The sequence below is a fragment of the Spermophilus citellus genome (assembly GCF_964194105.1).
Source record: "Spermophilus citellus genome assembly, chromosome: 15".
NCBI classification, from domain to species: Eukaryota; Metazoa; Chordata; class Mammalia; order Rodentia; family Sciuridae; genus Spermophilus; species Spermophilus citellus.
The window spans coordinates 48,672,550-48,698,582 of record NC_138195.1 but is presented as its reverse complement, the minus strand read 5'-3'; the positions used below and the strand labels follow the sequence as shown (position 1 = coordinate 48,698,582).

General features: G+C 53.0%; 1 protein-coding gene and 1 long non-coding RNA gene across 2 annotated transcripts in view; one reads left to right on the top strand and one right to left on the bottom strand.

Moving 5' to 3' along the window:
- Nucleotides 1-2,144: 2,144 nt before the first annotated feature.
- Nucleotides 2,145-26,033, bottom strand: part of LOC308634686 — a 168,851-nt gene continuing 144,962 nt past the window's right edge. Inside the window, exon 5 of the long non-coding RNA XR_014019062.1 lies at nucleotides 2,145-4,483. This is a non-coding gene — a long non-coding RNA (uncharacterized lncRNA). The remainder of the gene's footprint in view (nucleotides 4,484-26,033) is intronic.
- ZNF503 (zinc finger protein 503) lies at nucleotides 9,812-13,855 on the top strand. The gene is made up of 2 exons (XM_081268681.1): nucleotides 9,812-10,602; nucleotides 11,303-13,855. The coding sequence occupies exons 1-2, from the start codon at nucleotides 10,300-10,302 to the stop codon at nucleotides 12,938-12,940; spliced, it is 1,941 nt and encodes a 646-aa protein (XP_081124807.1). The 5' UTR covers nucleotides 9,812-10,299; the 3' UTR covers nucleotides 12,941-13,855.

The following is a 26,033-nucleotide window of genomic DNA, read 5'->3' as shown; positions in this document are numbered from 1 at the left end:
CAGCATCTCATTTAGAAGCTAATAACTGAACTGTGATTGCAATAACATGTGAAGACAGGCAGAGGAACAGGGGCCCAGGCTAGAGTCTTGGCAGGGGGTGGGGGGTGGGGTAGGATACATGCCTGAATGTTAGGAGGACTGGTAATGGGGAGAGGTATGTATTTTCTATTAAATTGTGTCAACCAGCACTTCTTTGAACTTTCAAAGCCTGAATAAGTGACCGTAAAACTATAGATAGTTCTCTTCTACCTCCTCCAACATCTACTTATTTGACATTTACAATATAAAGATTCAAAATAACCAGTATCTTTTTACAAGATTTCTGTTATCTCCCCCTTTGAAATTGAAAACATCTTGGGATATGAGACCATAAATAATGGTCTCACAAAGTACAGTGCACCCCCATATGTAATCACTCACTCATTCAGCATAGTTGATGTATATACACATGTGTGTGTTCTTAATTTATTCCTTTGAGATTATATATATATATATATATATATATATATATTTTTTTAATACACACTTTCTTCATTCATTCCTTGAAGGACCAGCCCAGTCCTGCTCCTTGGACTTTACCATCCAGAAGTGAAAGGGGCAGATTCTCAACAGGAAATTCTGTTTGGGCCAAGGATTACAGGAGGTGGGAAGGGGACAGAGAGGTTGTGCCTAAGCTAAGACCTGAAGGAAGAGGAGGAGTGAGCCAGGTGAAGAAAAAGACTAAAGATCATTCCTGATAAAATGGAAAACATCAGCAAAGCCCCTGAGATGGGAAGCAGAATAGCACATTTGAGTTAACCAAACGAAAGCCATGGATAGCAGGAGCTGAGGGGTAGGGGGAGTAGAAGACAGACAAAGGCAGAAAGAAAAGATCTGCCAGCCAAAAGATGTTGCAGGCTCAACTTGATCCTAAGAGCAGTTTGTTGTTGTTGTTGTTGTTGTTGCTGATGTTTGAGACAAGGTAAGTTGCTGAGGCTGGACTTGAACTTGAGATCCTCCTGCCTCAGCCTTCTGTGGTTCACTTTTTCCCCCCTTTAAGAAAGAATGCTCTGAAGCCGGTCATGGTGGCACATGCCTGTAATCCAGCAGGTCTGGAGGCTGAGGCAGGAGGATCCCAAGTTCAAAGCCAACCTCAGCAAATTAGCCAGGCCCTGTCTCAAATTAAAAAATAAAAAGGGCTGGGAGTATATAGCTCAGTGGTTAAGCGTTCCTAGGTTCAATCCCTGGTACCAATAAAAAAAGGGGGGGGGGAGGATGGAGAAAGAAAGAAAGCATGCTCTGGCTTTGGCTGGGACTGTAGGGAAACTAAGGGAGGCTAAATGCTCTGCTCTTCCCAGTAGGCTAGGAGCTAGCCAGGAGCTGAATTGTGCTCATCCCATTTATAACTGCCTAGTCTCTTTTCCTCTACTTGGATCCTCTTCTGCACAGCTCTGGCCTCAGCTGAAAGTGCTTGTGGTTAACAGATCAATCTTTCCCTCATCAGAGAAGTAAAAGACCAGGAAGACTCATGAAGAGTAACAGGAGGGCTGTGGGGATCTGAAGAAAAGAGACTGGGGTATGGATAGGAAGCCAGTAACACAAGGCCAATTTCTTCTCCCCGTGCCCCAACTTTTTAATCTAGAAAAGAGGACATTCAGGGTACCTACCTAAAAGAGTTGCTTTAAGGGCTCAATTCATAACAAAGTCCTCAGATATTACCTGGCAAAATGGATAGTCACAAAGTGTTATGTTTTATTCTTCCTGGAAGATAAGTGGAACCCTGTAGACATGGACTTTATTCCCACAGGTCTGAGAGGACATCTGAAAGTTTGAGAACCCCTTGGGCCCTCATCTCAGGATCACAAAATGATCCAAGTTTGAACAAATCTTAGGTATGAATTTGAGCCTAGGTTGCTAATGTGTGGTTGCTTCTGTTGTTGGGATTTAAAAGAACCCCAGGCGGGGAAAAGGGAGCTATCTGTAGCACACCCTGGAAACCCGAGTCCCGGTCCGGTCTCCAGCCAGGGCCTGAGAGAGCTCCCTGTTTGGGCAGCAGGGGCGGAGCACCGGGAGTGGAGGGCTGGCTGGCGCGGCGGAGAGGCGGGGTCTGCGCGTCAGCTCGCAGCCCCACCCCCAGCGGAAGTGCTTCTGGGGCCGCCCCTCCCTGGAGATCGGTTCCCCCTCGCCCCGCCCCCTTGCCTGATCTCCCCAGCGCAATTCCGCTCCCGGAGCTAGTCGGGCCAGGGCCCCAGCACCCGATCCAGAGAGCGGGTCCTGGGTCTGTGCACTGGCTGTCTCGGGCGGTGCTCTCGGTCCCTTCCACTATCCTGCCCTCTCTACCGTTTCTCTGTTATCTGCGCGGCCACAGACGGCGCTGGGGACCGCACAGGTAAAGTCTCGGCAAGTAAGGGCGCAGGTGTGGACGCCTCCTAGGCCGGACCCACTAGGGAGAGATTGGCAGCACGTGGCCGGCTTCCCCCCGCCCCCCCAGGCGATCATACTGTCCGTCTGGGATTGGGGAGGGCGGATGTGAACCCTGGGAACGCTGCAGTGCATTGGGGAGAAATTAGGGGCGGGACTGAGCCCTAGAGCTTGGGGCCGAGTCATGTGTGTCCCCGGGTCTTGCGCAGTCTCCGTTGTGCCTGAGAGATGGTGAGCTAGTTGGGTGTGAGTAGACACCGAGTTACCCAGGATTGTACTCCCATCCACCCCCCGCGATGACTGGGTTCTGACGGCTGCCCCACCCGGGGTGCTCACAGTCCAAGGTTTGCAGAATGAAAATCAATAAAATTGATGCAATAGCAAAGAACACGAAACATGTTGGGTTATTATTATTTGCGTTTGCTAAATTCTTTTTATGGTTTTTTTTTTTTTAACTTCATTCTTGGAAAAGGTGGCTTCAGGTTGGACCAGGGCCTCGGAGAAGGGCGCAAAATATCTCCTGGCCTCCGGGCAAGAGTCGGGGGCTTGTCCTCCGCCCCTAGCCTCGCGAACTTGCCCCGGCGGCTGTGCGCGGTCTGGCAGCAGGAGGGAAGCCCCGGGGCGCTCTCGGGTTCCAGTCACGGCTTCCCCCCCTCCCGCGCACCTCTTCGTCCGCCCTTTAGGGAGATGGCCCCCTCCACCGACATTTCCCCAGTTCACCACCCCCACATCCTGGGGGCCGCGCCTCCTCCCCTCCCCCGCGCTCTCCCTAGCGCTTTAAATAATGATATTTGCATGCAGGGAGCGATTCATAAATATGTCAGGGCCGGTGAAATATAGGCAACATTTCAAACTTTCTATTTAAAAAACATGAATTATGGCCGCGGAAAATGTGTTCCCATTTAAAGGCGATACGAAGTATTTGGTGTCTCGTCCCCGGGCCCATCCATCACGCAGACAATAAAGAGAGTTTTTCGCCCTGACACCCGCGATTTATGGGCGCCCTTCTCTGCCCTCATCACTCACCCGCCGCGGCCGGCCCGGCGACAGGCCCCGCCGAGAGACTAGAGGCCGCCCCCGCGCCAATCCGCGCGCGCACTTTGCGCTCTCGCGCCCGGAAAATGCAACACCCAGGGGTAAGCGCCAACTGCCGGGAGTTGGGGGATCACCATGAGCGTCTGAGGAGACAAGTGGGAGTGGGAACCACATTCATGCTCCCACCTCCGCGCAAGCCTCTCTCCCCGCTGGGGCCAAGCCCTCCCAGAAGTGGCCTTGTGGATACCCCGTGCGTCCCCGCACCCTGTGCGTCCGGGCCTTGTCCGTGACCGTTGGGCGGAGCTGAGAACTTTTGCGGCTTCGGCGTTGGAAGGTTATTTAACCGCTGATTCCAGGTGAGGGCAGAGAGTTGGGCAAGGGGCTGTCCAGGCTGATTTGCCCCGAGGAAGGAAAGCTGTTCTAAAGTTTCTTGAGCCCCGCGGGATTGACGCTTCGGAGCAAAGATTTCTGCAACTTTTACAATGCGGTCCCCTTAACCTCCCTAGTGCTATCTCAAAATCAAGCTGTTCATCCTCTGCAGCTAGAAAATTCTTTACCAACAGGAGCCGAAGAGTAGTGTGAAGGATGGGACTTCCCTGACGTTTTGCCTCCAGCCAAGTTCAGACACCAGGTGGCCTCCTCGTCCCCGCCCCATCCCACACTCACTCGCACGGGCCCACTGTCCTCTCAAAACTGCCACTGAATCTGTTGCAAACTTGCCTCGAGGGAAGTTCGAACTACTTCTGCAGGGGTTTGCTTTCAGTTTTCGCCACCGCTGGACAGGTTTCTGAAGCCTGGGCAGAAGTGGGGTCTGTCAGGCACAGTTGGTCAGCAAGAGGCTGCTCGACCTGGGCGGGGGCCGTTTGTCCAGCCTACTTCGGAGAGTAAACCCATAGCAGCCCAGACACAAGGAGTCACCTCGAGTCCCCGGCTGGGCCAAAGCATACTCGTTCACGCCAGCGGGAAGCCGTTTCCTGCTGGATGTCTGCGAGTCGGATTTATTCGGATAAACGCAGCACAAACGACAGCCAGAGAAATCCCGTCGATTCTAAAAATGACAAGGTTGAATTTATTAGATCGAGAATCATGTGTAAGTGCAGAGAGGAAAAAAAATTGTATAAACAGCTCCATGTCCAGTAGGGACACCACTGGTAGCTTCTGGCTTCAAGGGCATGTAACAAATCACATCTGAATACTTAGGTCCACAAAAGGATACAAAATAGTCTTAAATTCTCAGTGTATGCACATATATTAAGTTGGAAAAATCTAGAGTGTCTTTTTACAACTGCTTGAGTGTCATTTGGGTCCGAAATAGAACTTATGTCCAAATAACTGCCCAGTAAATATTTCCCATAGCCAGAGTGGAGGGGTGCCATTATCTACAGCTTTTTAAATATCTGCAGTGTGGCAGATGTGAAATATATATATTTAAGAAAAGCAGGCGGACAGATAACTGAGCCACTGCATCAACAGAATATTTCTGGGTATGGAAATAAAATAAACAGTTCTACAAAGTCAGCTGTGAAGTGTCAAGACATAGAGGGACTTTTGGGAACCCTGTGTGGGGGTCACCCTCTTGCAGCCCAGCGCACCAAGCAGGCTGAGATGGGCTCTAATGGATAAAGGCGACCTCGAACCCGGTCGGGAGAGGCTCGGCCTGGACGCTCAGCATTGTAGAGCTTTGGGGTTTCTGTTCTCCCAAATGCAGGCCCAGAAAGAAAGGCTTTGGAGGAGTACTGGACCTGGCATTTAAGGTTGCAGGGTCTGGGGTCGTGTGGGCAACCTTTCTTCCTCAGACACTTCAGCCAGTCCTCCATCCTGGCTCCATCAGGCTCTGGCTTGGACGATTGTCATTTGGAGCAAAAGTGCAGAAAAGAGTGAGTCGCACTTGACGCCAAGACGTCCCAAAGCGGGAAGCCAAAAGCCACCAAGAAGGCCACGATTAAAGCCAGACCCCACCCAGCCCTAGGACGCCAATTTGAAGCCATAGAAGCTGTTACTTGTATGAATTTACTTATGAAATACTAGGCACCCTTCACATATTCAGTGCTGTTCCCGGGCCCTGTAGGGCTCTGCCATCTATTAGCGAAGCCCAGACTACACAAATAGTAAGTTGCAACTGTGAAATTTCAAGACCAAATACTAATTCCAGAACAGGGCACTTGCAACCATCCACCCATCCAATTTGCCCTGTGGTTGAGTTCGCTCTCTCCTTCCTCCCCTCCGACCCCCTTCGAATGCACTCAGCCTCTAAACAAGCACACAGCTTCTAAGAGTCCCTGTTTGGTAAGAAAGAAGGGAGGACTTTGTCATGAAATCCGGGAAATAGCACACACTCTTGAGGCAACCCTGCCGCGGAAGAAATAACCCGGGCCCTGAGAATGCCCTGCTCCAGAAAGTGTGACTGTACATTAAGTGGTTTCTACGGGACGCTAAGAGAGGAGAGAGATAATAGGAAAATATTCCTGGCAAGAAGAAAAGGGGAAAAGGAAGAGTAAATGAAGAGAAAAGAAAGGATCAAGAAAGAAGCTGCAGTGAAAACAAAAAGAAGGGCTGTGGGGAGAAACGGAGAGCAAGTAGAGGCGAGCTTAGAAGACGGCAGGCCAAGGCGAAGGCCCCAGGACCAAGACCGGTCGCCGCTCCGGCAAGTCTGGCGCCTTCCCGCCCCGAGAAGCTGTCAGGGTCGTGCGGGACCCCCTCCACCGGTCAGGTGAATTTGAGCCCCTCTCCCGGTGGGGTGGGGCTGGCCTGGATCCTGCGGCCTCGGTGTGCTCTTTCTCTTGCCCCTCCCCCAAGGACTGCGAAGCGGAAGAGGACGAGGGTGGGGAGGCCCCTGGGGGCGCACGCCAGTCCGGGACTGTTTGGGCGCTCTGGGCCAGGCTTTGCAGCTCGCCGGGCCTGACCTGTCAGGCGGATTATCTTCGAGGGAGATTAATAGGGGAGGCGGGCTGCAATAATAATCGTTTTGTTTGATGTGACAACTCTGATAGGCGTTGATTTACTTACAAACTGATAGGCTTTTAATTGAGCGCCTCCGCCGAGCCTGAGATGAAAGGGAAGCGGCGGTGAAAGGCGGCCCGCCTGCCCTCCGGCCTCAATACTGATTAGCCATCTCGACAGTGAACAGTTCAAGGCATTTTCAAACTTTTTTCCTCAGCTCTCTCCCCTTCCTTTTCCTCCTCCCACCCCGTCCTTAAATATCTGCCATGCCCATTTTTTTTTTTTTTGAGAAAAACAAATCATTTCCATTGTGTGCAAATAAAACCTACAGGACATCCACGCCAACCGCTGCTAGTGGTTGAAGGGTTTAGGCTCAGCGCGGAGTAATTAATAACCACCCCCAAGCTCCGGCCTTCTGGGCCTTTGGGGATTTGGCCTCCGGCGTAGGTGCGCAGGCTCTGTCCGACGTTGACGCCTACCAAAAGACCCGGGCGCGCAGGACCCCAGGCGCCCCCGTGCGCTCGGACCTTGGGAGCTGAGTTTTGAGCAGAATAAACGCCCAAGGCCCAGGACCAGCGCCCACAAAGCACAGCGCATACCTATGAGGGTCTGAAGCTACAGCCGAGGGCGTAGGAGCCACTCAAGGCTTCCCCGGGCTTTGAGTGTTGGGGTGGCTCCCCCTGAGATTCACTGTGTAATAAGAAAGCTGCTGGAATCAGAGAAGAGAAAAAAAATGCGCCGGGAGATGGATAGGAGGGTGGGGAGGGCCTGCGGTCACTCCTAGCTCTGGCTGCAGCCCCATTCAGTGTCCAGGCCTGTTTGGGAGGCCTGGGCGACAAGCAGCCCGAGGCCGAGCTCGCGACATTGGGAGCATTGCAGTTGGCCCCAGCTGATACCTAGACTGCCGTGCAGTACCGCGGGCAGACACACCCGCAGAATAAGAGAGGCTTTACAGACATGCAGAGCCAGCTTAGGATCATTGGTCCTTAGAAACCAGCACCTGGGACTCGCACTCCAATGATCACACAACCTTCACAACCTCACATGTGATCTCCCCACGGTCTCACCGACTTACCTTCCTCAGTTTTCGAACAGAGACACTACAAAGCCCCTTGAGTGCAGGTGTGTTCTTACATGCACACAAACCCAGTCCCAAACGCACAAGACCGCATTCTCTTCTGTCCTCTCCAATCTAGCTTTAGTCAAGTTACATCTCATAAAGTTGACCAATCTAAGGGATCAAGGGATAAAATTAAAACGCAGAAAAATAAACCCTGAGAGGAAATTCTAAAACTCACCCCAGAAAGTTCTCGGTACCCGTGCGGAGTGGGAGACAGAGACAGGAGGAAAGGGGGTAGGGTGGTGAGAGAGGAAAGGGCAAGCACGCCGAGGGCAGGTCCCAGATCTGACCCCCACGCTACCCAGTTCAGCTCCGGGTGCTGCGCAGGTCTAAACCGGGTCTCCAGCCTCGGCCCCCGCCCCTTGTGCGGGCACAGACGGGCTCCAGGCTCCCAGCGCTCCCAGCCCGACCATTTATCAAAAGGACTTGACAACAAAAGAAGAGTCAGGCGGAAAAGTGGGGGAGGGGAGATTCAAAGTCTTCCAAGTCCTTCCGAGGAAGGGGTGTGTCTTCCTTTCACCCCCTTCTAGTTTCCGCGAGTTTCTGGAGGTGACCCTCGAACTCGCTCCACAGGCTCCCAAAGCCCTGAGAACTCAGCGGTGCAGGCTTACATATACACAGTGCACCCAGAGCCAGGTACACAGCGGCACGCACAGCGCCTCCCCTCTTCTTTCCAAACAGCCCGACTGACAGTGCAAATCGAGGGGAACGCCGCAGTCCCGCTCCGCTTCCCTGGAAGAACCCGTGTTCCCACAGGCAGCCCCCTCCCTCTCTCGCTCCTTCTGTCTGCTCTCCAAGCGCAAGTCAGTCCCGGCTCGGCGTTCCATTAAATTCGGGCAAGTGGCCCGACCGTAACCCCAGCTCCCAAGGCTGCGGGGATGGCGCGGGACGGATAATGGGGGAGGGTTTAGGGACTGGGAAAGAGTGAACCTTGAAACCTGTTTCCCCAAACACCCACGTTATGGTCTCTTTTCTGCAGCCTTTAATCCTAGCCGCGATCAAGATGGGCAAAGAATTGAGGATGTGTTGCCCCACTATTGACTTCCAGAACTCAAGGTTACGTTGGTGGGGTAGCTCTTGGAAAGAAGTCTCCGAGTTTAGGGTAGGGCACCATAGAACAAGGATGGCAGGCAGCCTGACAGCACGCTACACACCCCCGAGGGAGTATCCGGGGAAGCGGGAAATCTCCCGTGTTAGACGTCGCCGCTACGGGTCCGGATACCCAGAGCGGTCCCTAACTCCGCGACCCCAACAGGCGGAAGACCCCAAGGGTGGAGGCTATACGTGTCTCTCCAACACATAGGGGAAGGCGCGCATCCCGGGCCTGTGCACCCCTCAGCGCCCTAGGCGCACCTGCGCACTTTACTCTCACAATGCATTTTCCTGACACTGAGCGCCTGCCGCCCCCCTTTGCATTCTTTTTCTTACTCCCACCTCCCCCGCGCATCCCAGGAGGCCGCTCCTCTTTTCCCCTCCTCCAGTTCCTCCGGTCTCTTCCTTCCTCTGTCTCTCTCTCCCTCTCTCTTTTTCCCTTCAAGTCGCACCCGCCTTGTAATCAGCAACAAAAGCTGACATAAATCACGGGCGGATTGACAAGAGCTGACAAATAACTGATTGATTGCGGTCGAGGCACATTGACAATTGATGGAGGGGTGGAGATGCCCAAAGAACGGGGGTGGGGGGGAGAGGAAAAGAGAGGGTGGCTGGGGAGAGTAAGAATGGGGGGGGGGACTGAAACAGAGGAAACATGTGACCCCCGCTCCTGCCCCAATCTGAGCGTCCTCAGGTGTCACGTGGCCAAGAAGGGCGGAGAGCCCAACGCACGTCGCCGGGATGAGCCACCACCGCCTCCGCTGCCCCTCTAGCTTCTGGTTTCTCTGCTGCGGAATCTCAGGAAATCAAAGCGGGCGGGCGGACTTCCACCAGAACCCGCTCTCCACCTTTCCTTACCCTGGTGGCCGCGCCGCGCGGGATATCAATTTCTAAAAAGAACATTTGTGTTCTGGCCCTCTGAACGCCCCTGGAGTTGACGGTCCGGCTGATCCACACTCTCACCGGAGCTTCTTCTGGACGCCCCCGGGGTTTGCCAGCACACGCACCCCCACACACACACACTCCAAAAGGTTTCAGTTTATTTTTTGAGCTGGGAAAAGAACGACCAAGATTAAAAAAAAAAAAAAAAAAGAGGGAGGCGGCAGATGGCAAACGTAGAATAAATGTCCATCTCGTCCTCCGAGCGAAATCGAGGGAGGGGACTCGCTGGGGGGGTGGCAAAGAAGGAGCTGCCCATTAAAACCAGCTCTGAGAGTCCTGGCGGCGGCGGCGGTGGCGGCGGCGGCGCGGGACGCGTCACATCCCCTTGACCCTCCAATCACCTCGGGCTCCCATTTGATTGGAAGGCGGCAAAGGCTTTAATCTCCCCCTCGGTGCAGCTGCTTTTGAAGTGAGTTTCCTCGCCAGAGCCCCGGCTGGACAAGCAGCAGCTCACATCGTAGAGCGCAGCGCCGGCTCGGGGCCGCGAGAGCGCAGCGCAAGGGCGCAGCCCGAGGCGGACGCGGCTAACCGCTCCGCGCCCCGCAGTCCCGCCGGCTGCTCCGGCCGGGCCACCGTTCCACTGCGGGCCACCCAGGATTATTCGCCTCTGGCTCCAGGCGCCAAGAAGGCGTACTGGGCGCCTGAGGCCGCCGCTCCAGCTCCTCCTCCTCCTGCTGCTGCTCCTGCTCCCCGGGCGAGCGCGCAGCCCCGTGCCCGCCCCGCGCCTCAGGGAGCCCTCCCCCCGCTGCTCCCATGCGTGCGGGTGGGTCATGAGCACAGCGCCCTCGCTTTCTGCCCTAAGAAGCAGTAAGCACAGCGGCGGCGGCGGAGGCGGCAGTGCGGACCCTGCCTGGACCAGCGCTCTCTCTGGAAATAGCTCCGGCCCCGGCCCAGGCTCGTCCCCGGCCGGCAGCACCAAGCCTTTTGTGCACGCCGTGCCCCCCTCTGACCCCCTGCGCCAGGCCAACCGCCTGCCCATCAAGGTGCTGAAGATGCTGACGGCACGGACTGGCCACATTTTGCACCCCGAGTACCTGCAGCCCTTGCCTTCCACTCCCGTCAGCCCCATCGAGGTAAGGACTCTCTCCCAGGGTTGACCTAGGACCACTACCTTCGCTGCTCCCTACAGGATTTCTTTCTCTGGGGATCTGAGAGTGGGGGTGGGGTGTCGGAGTGATTCAGCTCTGGGATGAGGGAGAGGACAGCGCTTCAGCACCTCAAAACTAGGGCGCAAAGGAGGAAAGAGGCGGAACGGGGTGTGATTGCCAGGGAGCAAGGAGGCCCAAACTTGTTTCTCTTTTTAGTTAAAACCTCTATCCCAACCCACACACCTTCTTACTCGGCCCCGAAGTCGGGCGGGGACCTGAATACCGTTCGAAAGTCTGGTCCCCTTGCTGCCCATAAACTAGTGTATGTATGCAGTGTCTGAGGCGCCGACTGCCCAAGCCCTTTGAAGAATTAAGAGATGTGTGTGGGGAGTGGTTACAGTTCTGGGTCTAGAAGCCGAAAACCAAAACATTTTGTAAGGTGCCCCCCCAAAAAAAAAATCAGTTAGCACTAAGAGACTGCGGGAAAGATCTCGACAGAGGTTTTGGAGTGGGTTCTTCCGCCTTTCCCAAGGGCGAGAATCCTTGCAGTGTCTGTGGAGGGAGTGTCTCAGGTCTGAATGCTCTTAGCGGGCTGTTTCGGAGGGGCATTATAAACCAGGAATCTAAAGGGTTTCCCCCTTTTTTTCTATGACCCCTCTTCCACCTCCCCCGTCTGACCCCGCAGCTTGATGCCAAGAAGAGCCCGCTGGCACTGTTGGCGCAAACATGTTCACAGATCGGGAAGCCGGACCCCTCGCCCTCTTCCAAACTCTCTTCGGTTGCCTCCAATGGGGGCGGCGCGGGTGGTGCAGGCGGCGGCGCCGGGGGCGACAAGGATACCAAGTCGGGCCCCCTGAAGCTGAGCGACATCGGCGTGGAGGACAAATCGAGTTTCAAGCCGTACTCCAAACCTGGCTCGGATAAGAAGGAGCCAGGAGGTGGCGGCGGAGGCGGCGGAGGCGGCGGCGGCGGGGGCGGCGGCGGGGGTGTTTCGGCGGAGAAGTCTGGATTCCGGGTACCGAGCGCCACCTGCCAGCCATTCACGCCCAGGACAGGCAGCCCCAGCTCCAGCGCCTCGGCCTGTTCGCCCGGCGGCATGCTGCCCTCGGCCGGGGGCGGCCCGGAGGGCAAGGACGACAAGAAAGACGCTGACGCGGGCGGTGGCGGCAGCAGCAAGGGTGCCGGGGGCGCCTCGGCGGAAGGGGGACCCACTGGGCTGGCGCACGGCCGGATTAGCTGCAGCGGCGGAATTAATGTGGACGTCAACCAGCACCCGGATGGGGGTCCCGGAGGCAAGCCCCTAGGCTCTGACTGCGGCGGCTCCTCGGGCTCCAGCTCTGGCACGGGCCCCAGCGCACCCACCTCCTCCTCGGTGCTGGGCTCTGGGCTGGTGGCTCCGGTGTCTCCCTACAAGCCAGGCCAGACAGTGTTCCCTTTGCCTCCCGCGGGCATGACCTACCCAGGCAGCCTGGCCGGGGCCTACGCCGGCTACCCTCCCCAGTTCCTGCCACACGGCGTGGCACTGGACCCCACCAAGCCCGGCAGCCTGGTGGGGGCACAGCTGGCTGCGGCAGCGGCCGGCTCTCTGGGCTGCAGTAAACCGGCCGGCTCTAGCCCTTTGGCCGGGGCGTCGCCACCGTCTGTGATGACAGCCAGTTTGTGCCGGGACCCGTACTGCCTCAGTTACCACTGCGCCAGTCACCTGGCAGGGGCAGCAGCCGCCAGCGCCTCTTGCGCTCACGATCCCGCCGCTGCGGCCGCAGCGCTCAAATCCGGATACCCACTGGTGTACCCCACGCACCCACTGCACGGCGTGCATTCCTCGCTAACGGCCGCTGCCGCTGCGGGCGCCACACCGCCTTCCCTGGCTGGCCACCCCCTCTACCCTTATGGCTTCATGCTCCCTAACGACCCTCTCCCCCACATCTGCAACTGGGTGTCGGCCAACGGGCCGTGCGACAAGCGCTTTGCCACGTCCGAAGAGCTGCTGAGCCACTTGCGGACCCATACGGCCTTCCCTGGGACAGACAAACTGCTGTCGGGCTACCCCAGCTCGTCCTCTCTGGCCAGCGCCGCGGCGGCAGCCATGGCTTGCCACATGCACATCCCCACGTCTGGCGCCCCAGGCAGCCCAGGGACGCTGGCGCTGCGCAGCCCCCATCACGCGCTGGGACTCAGCAGCCGCTACCACCCCTACTCCAAGAGCCCGCTCCCCACACCCGGCGCCCCGGTGCCGGTGCCCGCCGCCACCGGACCCTACTACTCTCCCTACGCCCTCTACGGACAGAGACTGACAACCGCGTCCGCACTGGGGTATCAGTGAGGGCTGCCGGGAGGGTTACCGAGAGAAAGGAACTGGGGGAGGGGAGGAGCCCAGGGAGGGGCGAGATCCCGGCGGAGGCTGTTGACACCCGCGAGTGGGGAAGACCCACGCTACCGAAGGAAAAATATATATATATATATACCGTATGTACCTATCTACCCATCAACAGCGAACGAGACCCGGTGGGAAACTCCCCTTTCCCCTACTTCTCACCTCCCCCACCCAAACTTTATAAAAGTTGAAAAAAATATCATTTGACTTTTTATAAAAAAAGGAAGGAAAAAATAATTGAGAAGGTGTTCATCTGAGGACTTCATCGGTGGACACTGGTATTTATTTATGTTAGCTCCAAGCGGACCCGTGGTTCAAAAGTGCATTATTTAGTTTGAGCTCCGTAGGTAAAAAGGAGGAGGGAAACTTTTTTTTTTTTAACTTGAGGGTAAAAATGTGGAAAACAAACCCTCCCATCCCTTGTAGATTATAAATAAAAACAAAACCGCCACAGAACTAGAGGTCTTCTCTTTAATGTTACTTTAAAATTGCTATGATTGTATCGTACGTTCTTATTTAATGTCTGACTGAAACACAAATTTACATGCATGTTTGTTACAAAAATGAAAAAGACGAAACAAGTCACAATTTGTCAGTTCTAATTTCAAATTGCAATTATTTTTAAGGTGTATACCATCAAAAGAGAATGGGTATTTTTTTGTATGTATTCTGGAAGAAAACAAAAAAAAAAAAAAGGAAAAACAATTCTATTCCAAAACCTCATTTGCCTTATTTTGTTCTTTAAAAGGAACACTTAACTATTTTTAATTTTTAAGTCCACCCGCTGAGAAGGGGACAAGGTTTACGTCATGTACTAAAATAATAGACAATGTATCGCTTTAAAGATTAAATTCCGTATATTTGATGTATTAAAAGGTTTTACTTCTTATCATTTTTTAATTTTTTGGTTGAAGAGCAGAGCCGGGCAGTTTCGGCTGCTGTGGGTTCCCGGGGCCTCACCGCTACTCTTCCCAGGATCCGGGCCGAATTTCCTATTGCTTTGTTGTGATTTTCTGCAAGAAGCACAGGCTTCGGAAGGGCCAGACAGCCGCGGGGTTGGCCTTCAGGAAAATGTTCTTAAAGGGGGAAGTTTGGTGACCTTCTCTATTGCTCATTTCGTTTTTATTTAAATCTTCTCTGAGCAGCTGGCTTGTTAAAAGTGAAAGAGTGGAGTGGGGGGAGGCCTTTTTGTTTCTGTTAAGGTCTCCTCTTGAGATTTTTGGGCATTTGGGTTTCGGTTTTTTTTGTTTGTTTTGTTTTGTTTTGTTTTTTGCAGAGAGCGGAGCAGGCTGGGACACGCCGTCCGGGCCAGGGCTTCGAGGACCTGCGGCCACCGGCTGTCCCTCGCTTCACTTTCTAAGCATCCCCTGCCCGGGGCAAGCAGCCCGGATAAACTGGGAGACCGAGGGGCTCTTGGGGAACCAGTTTCCTGGGCCTAGAAAGAGCGCGCGGAACCCTCTTGTCCCTCGGGAGTAACGTGAGTTCGCTCTGCTTTTCTTCTGGCGGCCTAGGGTCAACTAGATACCACTGCCCGATCCCGATGCCCACCCCCGGTCTCCTTCCTGCCGCGGGAGTGCAGACCCGCGCCGCCGCTGCTTTTCCCTGTGTGCATTGCTCCACAGCCCTCACTCCATCCTGGTCCGCGCCGCAGGAGAGCGCGCTGGGGCAAGGGACCCGGAAGTCCCTTTAAATTCGGCCCTTTGAGGGCCTGAGTGTCTCTGCTCCGCCTCTCTCAGGCGACTGGGTGGGCACCGAGTGCGGTTCTGGACGGCGAGTTCCTCTGGGCTAAAGCGCCGCGGGAGCCTGGGTCCCCGCGCGGATCCCCGCTGTGCGGCCGCTCCCTTCTCCCCAACTTGGACCCCGGGACAGAGCTGCCGGAATTGCAGATGGAACCGCGTATTGTCCCAATCGCTTCTGGGCGGGGGAGGGGTTCCGACGTCTGTGCCCGCTCCCTACACCCCAAGCCTGGGCTCAAGCTCTGGTCTTCTGCGGTTTGGGAGCGCTGGGCCCGAGGAGCCCTTTCTTGGGATCCTGGACCAAAGTTTCGGCGCTGAGCGAGCACCTCTAGTTCTTGAGTTTTCTCGAGTCTCAGCTTCCCGCGGTGCCCAGCTCCCGCCGGTGCCTCCGGGGGTTGCGGAGAGCGCGCCTTCAACCTCAAGCCTGGGTGCGACAGCCGCCGGGCCCGGCAGCCATTTGCACGGGGGTTAGCGACTTTGAGATTTTCCACCCTCCTCCCATCGCCTGCCTCGCGGCTGCTGGGCCTTTTCCCGGGTTGCACGCAGAGCAGCCCCAGGCGACCTCTGGGACTCCGCCGGGAGCTCCCAGGCCGCTGCCCGAGCCGAGTTGGTGGAAACTCAGGCCTCGTCGCCCCTTCTCTAGGGATAGTCTCGGGCGCCTCTGAGAAACTGACGGAGGGACGCCTGGAGACCCGGAAACGAGAAGTGGCGCCTGAGAAGGACCCTGGCCCTGAGCGTCCGGGGACGCTGCTGCCCGGTTCCCACTGTGGTCCGGCCTAGAGAGGCTAGGCTGGGCCTGGCTCTCGAGAGTCCTGGCCGACTGGCCGGGTCGTCGTCCCCAGCTCTCCGACAGATAGCCCCGCACCCCCCCTCCCACCCACACACATCCCACCATTATCACCACCAGGGGGGCGAGGGGGAGGTTCACCGAACGGTGCGACCAGAGTCTCCACACTCCATCGCCTGCGGCTAGGGACCTGAGAGCCGCTGCTCATCCTCTCACCAGCACTAGCCAGGCGACTCTGGCCACTGTGACCCGCAAGCTTTGTCCTTTGCCTTTGGCGGGATCTCTGGGAACAGACTCCTGGCTCGCCAGGACCTGCTCGGGCAGGGAAGTACCTAGAAATTCCACCGCCTTGAGATCCAGGCCTGGGACCGGCAGGGAGACGAATGGGACGTTCGTGCTTTCGTGCCCCCTCCAGGCATTTTATTAACAAAAACCAAAACCCTTAAATTTTTTTTTTTATGAGACCTTCTTCCCGGAGAAGTTACGCAACGGCAGCAAAATCCCAGTGTTGCAGGACCGGGGACTGAGGACAAAAAGGATTCCCCGACGTGTTGGACGTAGCCAAGTCACCCCTGTTGCCAGTTAGTGAAGGGAGAGTGCCAGTATGTACTGCGTGTCCCAGTAAAGGTTCGAGCCTCCTCCTCGGGGGAATCAACGCCCTTCCCCACTGTCCTCCCCTCCAGTCGCCCCCTCCTGCGGACCTCTGCTCCTTTCTCCTGAAAGCCTCAGGAGCCCCTGCGTGGCAAACCAGCGCCTGGAGCCCGAGCGGAGAGCCGCGCGTCCGCCAGGCGGCGCTGCGGAGCCGGGCGGAGCGGGAAGGAGACGTGGAACCCCCGCCTGCTACTAGGTAGTCATCCCAGGACCCCGCGCTGCCTCCACCTTCGCGTGGCTTTCGGGGTGGTGTCCTCTCCCTGTCGCTCCTCGCTCCTTCTTGACTACTGCGAACCATTCTGCCCTGTCCCTCTTCACCTGCTCCAGCTCTGCCATTGCTTTCTCTTGCTCTGTCCCTATCCCTAAAGGGTTGGCCCAGGCGAATGGGTTCCTCCTCACCTAGTGGAGCGCCCACCCCCACCCTCAAGGCTCCCACAGGTTACACTGTCTGCCATACTGAAAAGGTCTCCACACACCTGTGCATCTATTCGGTCCTTCATTCACGGATTATTTCATAGCAGGATGGCACATTCCTTTATTCCACACTGACAGAGAAACTGAGGCTAAGTCCTGGAAGCCAATGGCAAGCTCAGGCCTTTTTCTCCATTCAGCCCTATCCTTGCTTGTCTCTCTGGTGGCGACACCAAGTGACCCGGGTGTTCTGGTACTGGATGACTCAGAATAAATATGGATGAGGAAAATGTGCCTCAAAGATAGGGAAAGATCAGCTGCTGAAATCTGTTAAGGCTGGGCCCCCCCACCCCCAGGTAAGCACTACCAACACAAATAGAGAGCCTTTAACACACTGTTCACTCCTGGCTGCCAGTGTGTTACAAATTCACCCACATTCACAGCAGTGGTCTACCTGCTCAGACAGAGGCACACCTGGGTCTGTGTGGCATACACTTAGGGTCCCAAACAAATGGGAGGGTAAAGGAAGCAGGCATTGTGTTTGATCTATGAAGAAAGGCGGATGCAAATGCCCTTTCTAGGTGATGAACCTGTGCTTTGGAAAACTCATAAAAGTCACCTAGGAGGTGGACCTGTCCCCTGCTAGGCTCTGCACTGGCCTCCGCTACACACATTGGCTAGGGTTGCTCACCCCTGAGGCTAGCAGTCTCATGATGCTTGGAATGACTGCCAAGCCCTGATGGCCTGCTCACCCCTGTTATGGACTACTTCCAGCCCGTATTATCCTGTGTTACCCCATTTAAACTTCACTACTGCACAGTAGACACATCAATAAATAAAATAACAAACTTCACAATAATTCCATAACGTCATTAGTCTTCATCCCATTTTTCAGAAGAAGAAACTGAGACTTGACGGGGAAACACACCAGCATGAGATCCCATAGCTAGTATGGTAGAGTATATAAGCTGGATTCTCACCTAGACTGTGGACCTGAGGAGATGTGAAAGTAGAACATTGCCTGGGAATCAGAGATCTGGTTCCGCTGGGGAAGGGAGTGGTGGACATAGTTGGTGGTGGTGGTTGTTTTTCTTAAGTAGTCTGTTATTATTTTTTGTTATGAAGATTTTCAAACACACAGAGGTAGAAGGAATAGTGTAATGGACCCCCATTAAGTCCATCACCCAACCTCAACCATTATCAACTCATGGGTAATCTTATTTCCTCTCTAACCTTCCAAATTTGCCACCATTCCCATTATTTTGAAATGAAAACAGGCATCTTATCCTTTCACTTCAGATATTTGTCACTTCCAGCCTGGTCTGGTTACCAGCCTAAGGCTTATACCCACTGCCCCACCTAAGTTGAGGCTAGGTGTGGTTGAGGATTTTGATCAAAGTCTCCAGCAAAACTGGAATTGGAGCTCATTTCTATTAGACCAGAGACCAAACACTTACAGCTGTCCAGTGCCAGGGGTACATAAAAGGCCCAGGGGGACTGAGCCCTCTCTGCCCAGTGTGACACCAGAATGTGTCCTAAGGACATTTGCCCTGTGAAAAGATTTCACAGAGTAGTGCCTGGGGGGGGGGGGGCACTCAAAGTGCAAGGGACTTTCCAAGAGTGAGAACAGTTTAAAAGCATATGAAGCCGCACATGGTGGTGCACGCCTGTAATCCCAGTGGCTACGGAGGCTCAGGCAGGAGGATCCTGAGTTCAAAGCCAGCTTCAGAAACTTAGTGAGGCCCTGTCTCTAAATAAAATATTTAAAAGGGCTGGGAATGTGGTTCAGTGGCTGAGTGCCCCTGAGTTCAATCCTCAGTTTTCTCTTCAATAAAATGGGAAACACTGATCAACCAACTGGGGTTGTTGTGAGGCTCCAGTGAAATAATAAATTTGAGGGCTGGCTGTGTATCTCAGTGGTAGAGCAATTGCCTAGCATCCAGTTTTCCTTGGCAGTGGAAATAATAATAATAAATTGAAATGCCCAACCTACTGCCTATCTCGTACTATCTTTTAAGTAAAGGTATTTTCTTTCTTTTCTCCCCAATGTCTCATTTCATTATGACCAATCCCCTTGCTCAAGAATTTTCTGTGACTCCCTGTGGCCCTTAGGGTACCTGTAATCATGGTTCATCTTCTGATCTGATCCATCTTTGCCTGTTTTACCTTGTGCCTCACCTCACAGTTTAAGCCCTCTGCCAGCCAGCTAGCTCTGCAACCCACCCCTCAACACCCTGCCCAATCATGCCCATCATACACTCCTTCCCTGAAATATCTCTCCTCTCCCTGCACAACAAAAATCCCTCAATATTCACCTCTTCCAGGAAGCCCTCCAGATCTTTCTCCTCCACACACTACTCTTTCCCTCACTTTGCACTCCCTCAGCACTTAAAGCAAAGGCAGAAGTAGTGGTGTAAAGGCCACGGGCCAGGGATAAGGACACTTGGTTTTGAGTGGTGCTTCTTCATAGTTGTGTGGCCAGGAACAAGTCACTTATATCTTCTGTTGAGCTTATCTCCAACCCCAAACTGACACAGGCCTGTGACTACATGGGCAAACCACACATCACCAACACCACTAAAACAGTAAGCAGCATGTGTTGCACACATTATATTCTGTGCACTCATTTACTCATATCACTATTACTATCCCCATTTCACAAGTGAGGAATTAGAGGGCCACAGAGAAGTAATATGTCAGTATAACACTATGCTGGCCCCTGTGCCTGAGATTTTGCCTTTCATCTTCTTTTTCAACTCACAGTTCCTAATTTAGCTCTTGGGCCAAGTGTAAGCTCCCTCTGGATGCCCCCCAGGGACTTTTCCTTGGATTTAATGCCCTTCCCTTTGCTCCCATAGTTTCTGTCCCTTCCACCACCATACTCACTTTATATTTCCCAGAAAGTCTGGATGAGTTACTGGGGTAAAGGGACCATTTTCTGCACCTATGTCTAGTCCTGACAGTTAGCATGGCGCCTGGAACACAGTAGATGTTCAATAACTGTTAGAGGGAGGGAGGGAGGAGAAAACAGTGGAAATAAAATAAAAACCGAAGACCAAGACATGGCCGCCGGCGAGGAAGCAGTGATTCCAATGTCTCCACATTAACGGAATCAGAAAGACCCATTGGAACAGCTGCAGTCTACCTACTGAGGAACTTCTAGCAAAATTCCGTTAAGAGGGGACCTGCCGGGAATTGGTAGGTTTATTAGAAGTGTCAGTTTGTCCCAGACAAGTGGATCTTGGCCAGCCACGCGGGCGCAGAGGTCCAGTCCCGCAGCCACCAGCCGCTTCTGCAAGCGGCCAGCGGCCCAGAGCGGTGCAGCCTGCCCGAACCCGCAGACGGCACCCGCCATCCCGCCGTCCTGGGGAGGCCCTGCTCTCGCTCTGCGAACAGCCACCCCACCTGCCAGGCTCTTATCCACGCGGCCGCAGCTGCCCGGCTCTACAGGTGGCCCCCCCCCCCCGCGGGTGCAGAGGTCCAATCCCGCGGCCACCAGCCGCTTCTGCAAGCGGCCAGTGGCCCGGAGCGGCGCGGCCCGCCCGAACCGGCAGACAGCACCCGCCATCCTGGCCCTCCTGGGAGGCCCCGCTCTCACTCAGCGAACGGCCACCCCGCCCGCCCGGATCTTAGCCACGCGGCCACAGCTGCCCGGCTCTACAGGCAGCCCCCAGCGGCCCGGCGCAGCGAGTAGTGTCCCCGCCTGGCCCAGCAGACAGCCCGTGCCCTCCCGGCTCTACTAACAGCCCCGCCCACCCGGCGAACGGCTCCCCCCCTGAGACAGCGTGAAGGGAATCTAACCAACCCTTTACAAAATAGCGAACTGGGAACTAAAACCAGAGATTGTGTCAGACCAGAGACAAGCCAGTTCCACCCCTCCCTTGGGACACTCCGGCAAGGAGCCAGGGGCCCGCCATAGCAGAGAGGGGAAGTCACCAAAGTTCGGCCAAAGAGATTCCTTCCCAGCGGACTCTACTTTAGCAGGTGTGTGACTCCCACCCACATCAGATACAAACAACCGGGAAACTTCAAAATCTCTCCGTGGGCGTGACCGTAAGGGCCAAAGGACTCTCGACCCCCAACTCCCCCTACTGCCAGTGACGTGGGCGTGAATGTAGGGGCAGAGGGAAGCAGAGAAGACTCCCCACCCCCAACTCCCCCAACCGCTAACTGAGAGGGTGTGACTGTAGGGACGGAGGGAAACAGAGGACACTCCAGACCCCCAACTCCTCCTACCACCAGCAGAGTGGTTGTGACTGTAGGGGCTGAGGGAAGTAGAAGGGATCCTCGACCCCCAACTCCTATTACCACCAGCAGCAACACCAATGGTCTTAGCTGCCAGATTCCGAAGGTGTGCCCACCAAAGGGGTCCGGAAAAATTAAACAATTGATTCCCAGACTACAGCTCCACAGCACCGGGGCTTAGATGAATGACAGAGAGAGTGCTCAGTAGTTAGGGAAATAGAGCACTCGGTGGGGCTGAAAGTGTAACCAAATCCTTGGGGAACTGCCACCGGTGAGCAGGACCTGGCTGGCTGGCAGGAGGAAGGGGAGGAGGGGCCGTAGAAGTGAAACGGCTCTGGACCAACAGGATTGAGAGACTCCCAGGAACCGCCTTACAGGGATTGCTGTTGACACATTGAGGGCAAAACTCAGCCCGGAGGGCACAGCTTTGCCTACGGGAAGAGAAGAAAATGGATCTCTAAGACCTAATTTTATTTCCTATTTCATTTTATTTTTCTCTCTCCCTTTTCCCTCTCTCTCTCCCCTTCCAAGTTTTACTGCTCTTTCCATTCTCCTCTATGCTATCTATCTCCCTCTCCTTCTTTCTTTTCAAGAGCACCTACCTTCCCCTTCCCCGCAACTTTCATCCCAAGCATTACGTCCTCCATTTCGCGTAACTGTCTAAATGCAAATAGGTGTGCGCCCTCCCCCCGCACCTGCAAGGTAGGCGGACCTGCAACCCACCAGCAGGTCAGGCCCAGCAACCTGGGAGTGGCAGAGCCGCCCCACGCGCCTGCAAGGTAGGAGGACCTGCGACCCACCAGCACACCAGGCCCAGCGGCCTGCGGAGGGGCAGAGCTACCCCCTCCCCCCGCGCCAGCAAGGTAGGCGGAACTGTGACCACCAACAAAACAGGCTCAGTGGCCTGCGGAGGGGCAGAGCTGCCAACAACACCTGCAAAGTAGGCGGACCTGCGACCCACCAGCAGAGTAGGCCCAGCAACCCACGGAGGGACAGAGCCGCCCCACACGCCTTCAAGGTAGGTGGACCTGCGACCCACCAGCAGATCAGGCCCAGCGGCCTGCTGAGGGGCAGAGCCGCACCCTCCCCCCACGCCTACAAGGTAGGCGGATCTGCGACCCACCAGCAGAGCAGGCCCAGCAGCCTGCTGAGGGGCAGAGCCACGCCCTCCACCCGCGCCTGCAAGGTAGGCGGAACTGCGACCCACCGGCAGGTCAGGCCCAGCAACCTGCGGAGTGGCAGAGCCGCCCCACGCGCCTGCAAGGTAGGCAGACCTGCGACCCACCAGCAGACCAGGCCCAGCGGCCTGCTGAGGGGCAGAGCTACCCCCTCCCCCCGCGCCAGCAAGGTAGGCGGAACTGTGACCACCAACAAAACAGGCTCAGTGGCCTGCGGAGGGGCAGAGCTGCCAACAACGCCTGCAAGGTAGGCGGACCTGCGACCCACCGGCAGAATAGGCCCAGGAACCCGCAGAGGGGAAGAGCCACCCCACTTGCCTGCAAGGTAGGCGGACCTGCGACCCACCAACAGAACAGTCCCAGTGGCCTGCAGAAGGGCAGAGCCGCCTCCCGTGCCTGCAAGGTAGGCGGAACTGTGACCACTGACAGAACAGGCCCAGCGACCCGCAGAGGGGCAGAGCCGCCGCCCGCGCCTGCAAGGTAGGTGGACCTGTGACCCACCGGCAGAACAGGCCCAGTGGCCTTCAGAAGGGCAGAGCCGCTGCCCGCGACTGCAAAGGAGGCGGAACTGCGACCACCAACAGGACAGGCCTAGCGGCCCACAGAGGGGCAGAGCCGCCGCCCGCACCTGCAAGGTAGGCGCACCTGCTACCAACCAGCAGAACAGGCCCAGCGGCCTGCCGATGTGGTAGGCACATTGCCCCAATTGGAGGAGGAGCAGAGCCCCTGCCCGCACCTGCGCGGGAGACTTTGCAACTATACAAGAGTAATACAAATATATAGGGGGAAAATTCAATAACAAAACAGTCTCAGTAAGCAGAAAGAAACGCGAACAGTATGAAGAGACAAGGAAAGAAAGGACCACAAGCAATGCAGGTCAACTCAACGTTAGAAGAGGTAATATCTGCAGCAGATGGAATGTCAGATAAAGAATTCAGGAGATACATGCTTCAGATGATCTGGAGTCTCAAGGAAGACATTAGACAGCAAAATCAGACAATGAAAGATCTCTTCAACAATGAATTACATAAACAAATCCAGGAAGCAAAAGATCAACTATACAGGGAGATAGAGGTTATAAAAAACAAACAAACAGAAATCCTAGAAATGCAGGAAGCAATAAACCAACTTAAAAACTCAATTGAGAATACTACCAGCAGAGTAGAACACTTAGAAGATAGAACATCAGACAATGAAGACAAAGTATTTCAACTTGAAAAGAACATAGACAGCTCAGCAAGACAGTTAAGAAACCATGAGCAGAACATCCAAGAAATATGGGATAACATAAAGAAACCAAACTTAAGAGTCATTGGGATACAGGAAGGTATAGAGGTCCAAATCAAAGGAATGAGCAATCTATTCAATGAAATAATTCGAGAAAACTTCCCAGACTTGAAGAACGAGACAGAATCCCAAATCCTAGAAGCCTACAGGACGCCGAATGTGCAAAATCATAAGAGATCCACACCTAGACACATTATAATGAAGATGCCAAACATACAGAATAAGGAGAGAATCTTAAAAGCTACAAGAGAAAGGAAGCAGATTACATTTAGGGGTAAACCAATCAGGATAACAGCTGATCTCTCAACACAGACTTTGAAAGCTAGAAGATCCTGGAATAACATATTTCAAACACTGAAAGAAAATGGGTTCCAACCAAGAATTGTGTATCCAGCAAAATTAAGCTTCAAGATAGAAGATGAAATTAAAACCTTCCAGGATAAACAAAAGTTAAAAGAATTTGCAGCTAGAAAACCATCTCTCCAAAAAATCCTCGGCAAAACATTACAGGAAGAGGAAATGGAAAATAACAATGAAAACCAACAGTGGGAGGTAGGACAGTAAAGGGGGGAAAATAATCAAAGAGGAAAACAAACAATATTAAGTAACATAAATAAACAAATATGGCTGGAAGGATAACCCATATCTCAATAATAACCCTAAATGTTAATGGCTTAAACTCACCAATTAAGAGACACAGGCTAGTAGAATGGATCACAAAACATGACCCAACAATATGCTGCCTACAGGAGATGCATTTGATAGGAAAAGACATACATAGACTGAAGGTGAAAGGTTGGGAAAAATCATATCATTTATATGGACTTCGGAAACAAGCAGGAGTGTCCATACTCATATCAAATAAAATAGATTTCAAGCCAAAGTTAATCAAAAGGGATAAAGAGGGACACTACATACTGCTCAAGGGAACCATGCACCAACAAGACATAACAATCATAAATATATATGCCCCAAACAATGGTGCAGCTATGTTCATCAAACAAACTCTTCTCAAGTTCAAGAGTCTAATAGACCACCATACAATAATCATGGGAGACTTCAACACACCTCTCTCACCACTGGACAGATCTTCCAAACAAAAGTTGAATAAGGAAACTATAGAACTCAATAACACAATTAACAACCTAGACTTAATTGACATATATAGAATATACCACCCAACATCAAGCAGTTACACTTTTTTCTCAGCAGCACATGGATCCTTCTCAAAAATAGATCATATATTATGTCACAGGGCAACTCTTAGACAATATAAAGGAGTAGAGATAATACCATGCATCTTATCTGACCATAATGGAATGAAACTGAAAATCAATGATAAAAGAAGAAAGGAAAAATCATGCATCACTTGGAGAATGAACAATAGGTTACTGAATGATCAATGGGTTATAGAAGACATCAAGGAGGAAATTAAAAAATTCTTAGAGATAAATGAAAACACAGACACAACATATCGGAATCTATGGGACACATTGAAAGCAGTTCTAAGAGGAAAATTCATTGCATGGAGTTCATTCCTTAAAAAAAGAAAAAACCAACAAATAAATGATATCATATTTCATCTCAAAATCCTAGAAAAAGAAGAGCAAAACAACAGCAAAAGAAGTAGAAGGCAAGAAATAATTAAATCAGAGCTGAAATTAATGAAATCTAAACAAAAGAAACAATTGAAAAAATTGATAAAACTAAAAGTTGGTTCTTCGAAAAAATAAATAAGATCGACAGACCCTTAGCCATGCTAATGAAGAGAAGAAGAGAGAGAACTCAAATTACTAGCATACAGGATGAAAAAGGCAATATCACAACAGACACTTCAGAAATACAGAAGATAATCAGAAATTATTTTGAACCCTTATACTCCAATAAAATAGAAGATAGTGAAGGCATTGATAAATTTCTTAAGTCATATGATCTGCCCAGATTGAGACAGGAGGATATAGACAACCTAAACAGACCAATATCAATTGAGGAAATAGAAGAAACCATCAAAAGATTACCAACTAAGAAAAGCCCAGGACCAGATGGGTATACAGCAGAGTTTTACAAAACCTTTAAAGAGGAACTAATACCAATACTTTTCAAGCTATTTCAGGAAATAGAAAAAGAGGGAGAACTTCCAAATTCATCTATGAGGCCAACATCACCCTGATTCCTAAAGCAGACAAAGACACTTCAAAGAAAGAAAACTACAGACCTATATCTCTAATGAACCTACACGCAAAAACCCTCAATAAAATTCTGGCGAATCGGATACAAAATCATATCAAAAAAATTGTACACCGTGATCAAGTAGGATTCATCCCTGGGATGCAAGGCTGGTTCAATATACGGAAATCAATAAATGTTATTCACCACATCAATAGACTTAAAAATAAGAACCATATGATCATCTTGATAGATGCGGAAAAAGCATTCGACAAAGTACAGTATCCCTTTATGTTCAAAACATTAGAAAAACTAGGGATAACAGGAACTTACCTTGACATTGTAAAAGCTATCTATGCTAAGCCTCAGGCTAACATCATTCTGAATGGAGAAAAATTGAAGGCATTCCCTCCAAAATCTGGAACAAGACAGGGATGCCCTCTTTCACCACTTCTGTTCAACATAGTTCTCGAAACACTGGCCAGAGCAATTAGACAGACGAAAGAAATTAAAGGCATAAAAATAGGAAAAGAAGAACTTAAATTATCACTATTTGCAGATGACATGATTCTATACCTAGC